The 8,176-nt window shown below is 31.5% G+C and overlaps 2 protein-coding genes across 3 annotated transcripts; one reads left to right on the top strand and one right to left on the bottom strand.

Annotated features, from left to right (window-relative positions):
* Window positions 1–781: 781 nt before the first annotated feature.
* Window positions 782–1,710, top strand: LOC116352538 (anaphase-promoting complex subunit 15). The gene is made up of 3 exons (XM_031785219.1): window positions 782–1,041; window positions 1,109–1,199; window positions 1,322–1,710. The coding sequence occupies exons 1-3, from the start codon at window positions 916–918 to the stop codon at window positions 1,471–1,473; spliced, it is 369 nt and encodes a 122-aa protein (XP_031641079.1). The 5' UTR covers window positions 782–915; the 3' UTR covers window positions 1,474–1,710.
* Window positions 1,711–2,297: 587 nt separating this feature from the next.
* On the bottom strand, window positions 2,298–7,404 carry LOC116352291 (RNA-binding protein 1). 2 transcript variants are annotated; one of them, XR_004202279.1, is made up of 5 exons: window positions 7,266–7,404; window positions 6,591–6,813; window positions 6,411–6,521; window positions 3,671–5,580; window positions 2,298–2,671 (listed from the first exon to the last, which is right to left on the bottom strand). XR_004202279.1 is itself a non-coding variant. In XM_031784776.1 (4 exons), the coding sequence occupies exons 2-4, from the start codon at window positions 6,797–6,799 to the stop codon at window positions 2,584–2,586; spliced, it is 408 nt and encodes a 135-aa protein (XP_031640636.1). In that variant the 5' UTR covers window positions 6,800–6,813; window positions 7,266–7,400; the 3' UTR covers window positions 2,298–2,583. The 2 variants fall into 2 exon arrangements, 1 of the variants encoding a protein (XP_031640636.1); XM_031784776.1 differs by lacking the exon at window positions 3,671–5,580 and having other exon boundaries at window positions 7,266–7,400.
* Window positions 7,405–8,176: the final 772 nt, after the last annotated feature.

Here is an 8,176-nt window from a genome sequence, read left to right as displayed (position 1 = left end):
CGAAGATTTTTTTTTTCGCCCTTTTTCACCTTCATCCGAAGTGTTTTCGAAGATTTTTCTTTTCTTTCCTTTTCTGTCTTTGGAGCAGCTGTTCGCACGTGAAAAATCGTCTTCCAACGTCTCTCCAAGTAATGTATCCAATTCTTCATCTTCAAACTTTTTCGGCTGACCTGGGCGTTCTTTGTCACTGATATCAAAATCATTACTTTCAAAGCGTTGAAACCATTCGTAACACCGTGTTTCCGATAGAGCATTTTTGCCATAGGTTTTCACAAGCAAATTATGACTGTCAGCAGCAGTTTTCTTTGCGAAAAAATAGCTGAGTAAAACTTCCCGCAAATGCTGTTCTTTTCTCCAGTTTTCAAAATTTTCCATAGTTGAAAAAAAAAAACGTCTGCTCAAGATAAAATATTTGTTTTTACTGTTTTGACAGCTGTTGAATGACACTTTCAAATGACATATATTTCATTGATATACTACGACACAATTACAAGTAGTGACAACTAGCGTCAAATTCCCGTTATTAAGTTTTAATCCCAATATTTAGAAAATTTGGTAAACAAATATCTTTTGACTTGAAATTTTTCACTCTTTATTAAAAAACAAAAACAGAAGACATTTGCATTAAATGCAACGATTAAAATCAAGAAAATTGTATGTCACTTAAATACATACAATCGCTTAAATAAAGTACGATTGACAATGGTATTTCATGAATATGCAAACGGCCTTGAATGCGACCAAGTACTAGAATATGAAGTCGCATACTTTATTTAAGCTGTCAAATTTATTTTGTTTGTCAATATTTGTGAATCAACGTTTATTCAATGAAACGAAGCTCAGTATAACAATATTGAAAGAAAATACCACAAACAACAATAATTGGACATTCGATAGAAACAAAAGTCAAAAATCATGTCGATGATACCAATGTTTCCTTCACTCAGACCAACAGTTGGAAGTAGTATTTGCATAGATGCCGATACACCATGTGACGAGGAATCTGAATTACGGGAAATTGAAAAGGAGCATGTTGCATGGGTAAGATTCATATGTTATTTTCTGCTACTACTATTCATGTGGGTAATGTATTGAATTTTTTGAGTAGCTTAAATCAATTCAACAAACTGCATTCGATCTTGCACCGTTTGGAAAAGTGCCACCATCAGGCCCTGATGGTGCTGATACGGACGATGAAGGTAACTCATACAATTTCTATGTATAAACGTCTTACACCTCCCATTGTTGAGGTGTAAATAAATGTTCCGAGAAAATGCATCAAATTAATTTATTCTTTTATTCTAATCCTTTCCGTGTGTAGCTGGAAACGATGACAGTGAAGATTCAGAAAGTCGTGACGAAGAAGAGGAAGAAGATGAAATGGATGCCATCGATGCAAATCAAACGCCAAATATTAATAGTGCTGCCACACTAGATACAATAGATACATCGTCACCAGATATTTTCAATTAATTAGTTTTAATTTCTATTAAGCCATTAAAGAAGGAAATAATCTTGAATTGGTATGCACCTGTGGCTTTATCTATAACTTGCTCGTTAGTACAATAAAAAACGGGTGCCCGTTGAGGTCGATTAACTGATATAAAATTAAGTTTGATACCATACGCCAATTGTGGCTTTAAAATATATTTGTGTCATTGAGATAGAAAAAAATTAAATTTACCAAGGAAATAAAAAAGAATAATTGTAGAATTTCTTTTTTATTATTTATACATTTTTCAGCGCTTAACTTGTTTCACAAGTCTTTTTTCAAGAATTGTTTCTTGAATAATACAGATATAAAAAAAAACTTCGAAAAACTTTAAAATAAAGAAGCACTGAAATTAACCGGCTTCGATTGTAAAGACGAAGAGCAGAACAACGTTAAAAAACGCTATAATATTCTTTATCTTAATGAAATTGTTTAAATTCAAGAGACAACCTTCCTATTTAAAATCCTATTTTTGTCGTATCTGTGCAACCTGCAACCACTCGGCAATTTGAATGACGTGAAATTGGTATTTCGAGAAGAGATGTTGCTCCGAAATTTAGACTCTTCAGGAAAAAGTTTTTTTGGGAAACGTTGTTTTTACTCACCTTATTTTTTTCGAATTATTGAAAATATCTGAAACAAATACAAGATTTTTGCATTCTGCACCCAACTGTGTTGCTGCCACAAATTTGTAAACGCTAAAAAAAGAAACTACGCTGAATTTTATTTGATCTTTTTTTAATATCTAGTTTTATTGAATATATGTATATCTTGTGATTTTCGTTCAGAAAAAAAAACTTGTAACTCTGGTTAACTAAATTTAAATGTTATTTTTGAATTCTGCGTAATTCTACAAGTGAAAAAAAAAGAAGATGTAATAAGGAAATTAAATATGAACAACTGAATAAAATGACATGGAAAATGTATGTCGATATAATTTTGTAACTCTGTTTTTGTCTCTTTCCACCTTTCTATTTTATCGCTCCGTTAAAAAAAATAAAAGTTGAGTTAAAACCGAAGTGTTTGTGTTCTTTCTTTGTAATTAGCAAAAACCAAGTGCAAATTTGATCGAGTTTTTATGTGTCTGTTTTCTAATAGCGATCACGTGAGTCGGATCGACTGCGTCTATCACGTGACAAGCTACGAGAGCGTGATCGGGTGCGCCGGGGTGAACGTGATCTGTGAATCGTAAAGCAAACAAATCAATTTTAGTTAAACATTATTGAAGAAACATTTGAAATAAATAAATAAACAAATAAGTAATAGAACAATATGGCAGAAGGATGGTTCGTTCCTTCTCCTAACTGAAAATAAAATATACAAAAAAAATCTATGTTTTCAGTTTTTTAAAAATTACAATCTAAAAATTTATCTATTTACTACACTGACTATGCACAGAAAAAAAGCTAAAATGTTCTGGAAACGAAAATTCAATTGATTACGTTTTTAATTTATCCCTAACAATATACACACTTCATGATTTACTTTTTTTTTTGGTTGCCAAAACGAATATATTTAAAGAAGTGTAGCTTTTTCCATCTATTCTGAGTGGAAAAACACTTCTTTAAATATAGATCGATTTTTTTTTGTTTGTCATTTTGAAATTTATGTTTAACATTAAATTGGAAATTTCAACGGGGCAAAATTCGAATCCGAAAATTTACCATATTTTTCTTCTTCAAATATTTGCATTTCTTCTGCCAATTTCTTCATTTTTTTTATTCAAACATTTCAATTTATTTATTTTTGTGTTCAGAATATTGTACAATACAATCAATTGAACGCTTTATTCCATTTACCGAATAAAGCAATATTTGCGATTGTAATGCGATTTTCATCTACGATTTCTACGAAAATGAGCGATGCTTTGTGATGTGACATCGCGCACTATGGTTATGAAATCGCAATTCGATTTTTTTTTTTGAATGAAATACTCAAATTATATTTTCTGAAATTCGTTCTGTTGCCTCTAAAAAAATCGTGAAATTTCCAATTGAATGTTTAATATAAAACAAGCAATAAATCGACGGTAACAGATAATTCAGTTGTTTTGAAAAAAAAATGGATAAAAACTGTTTGGAAAATTGGCATTTAAAAGTATATATAGTATGATATATTTTCTGTTCGCATTTTAATTTATTAAAATGTAAAAATTAAATAATGAAAGAATAAACAAACCACTAAACGATGACGTGGTTGATCGATGTGGTGGTCGGTGTGGAGTGTCGATTTTTTTTGGTTATATTTGGATTTTAAGTTTTTTTTAAACTAGTTCTTTTGATTGGTTTGTGATTTTGAGGCAACTCTATTCGCTGTTGAGCAGAGGTAGTAGTAGTTACAAGACGGTTGAGATGTCTATCCTACTCTAAACGGGTATTCGTATTGTGTGTCTTTTTCTTTCAAAATTTAAATTGGGTTATATATGTGTGTGTGTATTGTGTGAAGCTGAGCAGATTGGCATTTCGATTTTTTTTTGGGAGTACCATTTAATAGGTGTGACCGGATTTTTTGGTTTTGGAAATTCGAGCGCTGCTGATTTTTGACTGATTTAAGTGCCTACGATATTAAATACGTGAAGCGTGCGTGCAGATTCAGATTGGTTGGCTGTTTATTTATCGATTATTTGATTTTAAATTCAATATGCGCGTAGTTTGTGTGTGGGTTGTGTGTGTGTTTGTGTATGTTGGTTAGTTCGATGTGGTTGTGTCATAAATTTTTTTTTTTGGTTTATGTTGAGTGAAAGCACTTTAGCGGAATCTGGCGCAGGCGATGTTTGCTGGTCATTGTGACGCCGAAAATGTTGAGTTAATTTGTCATAAAAATGTGTTCGGTTTTTGGTTTTTTAATTGATATTTAGCGGCAGGGCTGAAAAATGTTGCATTTTGTTTTCTGCTTGATGGAAGCGAAGAAGCTTTGATGGAAGAGAAGAATCACGCCACTGTGTATGATGGGTTGACTTGTTTTCGTTGGCGATCGGGGTTATAGTTTTTTTTTATATATTTTTTAGATATGAAGGCGTGCAGTTTTTGATGTTGGTTGTTTTGTGGATTTTTTTATTTGGTTTGATCTCGTTGTGGCAGTCGAAGCACAGCGGATGAATTTAGTAGCAACAAACATCATATCATTTGTTTTGTGTTTTTAACAGTGCCATATTTTGTTTTGTTTTGGGTTTTCTAAACTCAGGTTCGGTAAATTTTTTTGTTTTGTTCTATTGGAGTTTTTTTTTTTTCGTTTCAGGAAGCATTTTATTGTTGAGAATAGGAAAGGGCTTTCTTCTTCTTATTCTATACCAACTTCATCTATTCCCACATACGTGTCAGACGGTGGTTTGAAAAGTGATCAAACGTGTGTGTGTGCGCGTGCGTGTGCGTTCGCTATCGTGCAATGGCTATCGTGAACCATCATTCGTGAGGAATCACATTTTTACATTAATGAAGGCTAACATTAAATTCGTGAGCTGGGAATGTTCCGAAACACAAAAATGGTCGTAATACAAAACGATGGTTGAAAAATAATCGACTGGTCCAAATTGGAGCTCTTAAGCGATGATGGAAATTTGATTTTACTTTCAGGAATTTATTGAAGTGTCGAAAATTTGGTGAAAACTCCATAAAATGTTGAAGATTGATCCACAGTCAGTGGGTAGATTAAATTGAATTGCTCTGCATAAACATATCAGAACAACAACAACAACAAATGTTCAGTGCGAACGAAGTGCTATATTGTTCCATTTGAATTCGAAATTCCGTCTGAACTCTGTCCGTCACATTTTTCCAAAATGTTTGACCGATTCTTTCAGATCTGATAAAGAAATGAACCATATACGGGCGATTGTGTAGCTCGGCCCTTGGGAAGTGTATGTGGTTCAAGTGAAGATAAAATGCTTGCGAACGCACAATAAATTAAAATTGTTGGCCGATCCAAAGTCGAGATGAGATTTGCCCATTTTATCCCGACAAAAACTACGAATTGGAAGAAGAAAGACGAAGATGGCGAATAATACGGTTTGTAGACATAGAGTAGTAGATAGTAGTAGTGGATGTGTAGTATGATTGAAGTGATGATTCAAGATGAGAGAAGCTAAGACCCTGAAATAACCACACTCGATTTTAATTTATAAATTTTTGTTTTGGGTTTTTTGTTGTGTTTTAAAAAAAAATTAAATATACAAAAAAATTTGTTTTGTTTTTATAAAGAACGAAACAAAAACGTCCCAACAACTTAACAAACGTAATTTATAAAATAATTAAATGATTCTCATCACACGATTCAATGGTTTTTTTTACTCATCATCAATAAAATATATATTCATAGATATGTATATGTATCTGAATTATTAAAAAAAGAGCAACAACAATTACATTGACAACACATTGCAATTGTACAACATCGTATCGATTGGGTCACGATGTACAAGTAAATTTTCCTGTTTCAATTTGGTTTGAAACGTAGGCACTTGAAAATAAATCACACCAAGAAAATGAAATTATCAGTCGAAAGAACTTTTTGACGCTTTGCAATTTTCATGTGTATGATTTTGAGCTAATCATAAAACGAAAATAAAGAATAAACAAAAAAAAAATTGAACAAAAAAACGGGAGAATAAAAAGAAAATGTTGCTACAAAGCGTATCACATTTTAAGTTCTTTCGCGCATCACAGAATATTCATTTTGAAGCAAACAATTATAATTTAATTATTATTTCAATAAATTAATAAATAAAAAATGGAATTGTTTTTTTTTTTCGAAAAGGACAACAACAACAAAATTAATAGAGAAAATATTTTGATTCGAAACGAAACAAAAATTCAAACTTAAATACTTCCATTACCATGAATGATTTCTACAAATGTTTTTTTGTTTTCGTATATTCAATCGATATTAAGAAATTATTAGTTTAAATAATATTGAAACATACCTATAACGATTACGGCCACCACCGCCTCCGCCGCCACCACCTCGTTTGCGATCATCTCGTCGTGATCGGCCGGATGACATTTCTACACGAATTCTCGTTCCACAACAACGTCTACAATCATCGAAAATAATATAAAATTTTGAGATATTTTGACTATTTTCAATGTATTATTTAACTTACGATCCATCAAGACCACGGACCGCGTCTTCGGCATCACGGCGATCTTCAAATTCGACAAATGCAAAGCCGGGTGGATTTCGTGCAACCCATACATTTCTCAATGGGCCATATTTACTGAATGCATTTTCAATTTCATGTTTTGACGCCGAAGAGCCGAGATTCCCAACGTAAACTTTACATTGCAAATCCCATTCACGATAACGTGACATATCGTCTTTAATTACTGCAATGAAATAGAAAAAAAAAAACATATATAGTTCAGTTGAAAAGAATATGTTTGGTTATGGTTGCCTATTATTGACATTATATAAAATGAGGCACACACACACATGCACATGCACTCTCGGCAAATGAAGAAATATCTTTTGAACGTTCGCTAAATTTCTATTCTTTTCGTTAGAAAAAATATAGTTTGACGATTTTTTGATTTTAAATGAAATTGTAACGATTTTATTGAACCAAAATAGATAAAAAAAAGACTTTAAAAACGTTTCTATTCATCAAAAACAATATTCACACTAATTGGTGGTGTAGAATAAAAATGGCGTCAACGCTTCACACATTTCGGAGAATACGCACTACAAAAATAACTTTTTCTAAAAAAATATGTTTCTCCGATTTACATGCGGTTCGCATCGGTTTTTAATAAGCAAAGAATTTTAACGTAGAATTTACCTTTAGTCAGCTTGAATAATAATAAATAAACCAAATAATAGATTCACACTGTATTACACAGATGAACAAAAAAATAATGTTGATAATGAGATAATGAATGTTAATGTTTCATCGAAAAAGCACGACTGCGCTAGTTTTTTTTTTCTTCTTCTGAAATATGGCAGAATGCATGCCATTGAGCATCTCCAAATCTAAAGTACACATTTTAGTTTGATGAGCACACACTGGCGCCACCAATAAATTCAACACAATGGTTTGAAACATTGCCATTGAACTATTGTGAGGTCGTTTAGTGAATAACGAATTCATTTCAATTTTTTTTACTGTGATTTTATTTTTATCACAATTTTAATCATCAACCAGATTTTGAAATAAATCAATGAAATTGAAAAAAAAAAAAACATTGCCGCCGTGAAATGTTAAATAAAAATTACTGAATGGATTAGACGAAGGTCGGTTTATATGAGTCATACATTTCACTCATAATGCAGTTTCATTATTGTTCGCAATGCCACAAACAATTTCACTTGTTTAAAATATATTTTAATGTCTATGCAGAATTTCTTGAATATTTCCCGCCATTTTTTCTTTTAATTTTCTGTCGGATTATTTTTACGGTGACAACCATTTATTTTGCATCTAACTTGTGAATTCAACTTACTTTTTTATAATATTCACGATCCAAATTTGAAAATATTTATTTATATTCAAATAAGTTTTATTTTATGTATTGGAAACGATTCCGTGATGTTTTTTCTCTTGCATAGGAAGCAGATAGAATTTGTAGAAGAAAAAAAAACAACTTTTGAAAATCAATTAATTTTACTTTTTCCTGTTTTAAGATAGTTTTTTTTTCTTTTTTGCATGCAAATAATTAATTTTCAAAATTCAACTTATGTTACCGGTTTTTA

The sequence above is a fragment of the Contarinia nasturtii genome, unplaced genomic scaffold (assembly GCF_009176525.2).
Source record: "Contarinia nasturtii isolate CC-2019 unplaced genomic scaffold, AAFC_CNas_1.1 Cnas_scaffold_187, whole genome shotgun sequence".
Classification (NCBI taxonomy): domain Eukaryota; kingdom Metazoa; phylum Arthropoda; class Insecta; order Diptera; family Cecidomyiidae; genus Contarinia; species Contarinia nasturtii.
This window is presented reverse-complemented; position numbering and strand designations above follow the sequence as displayed.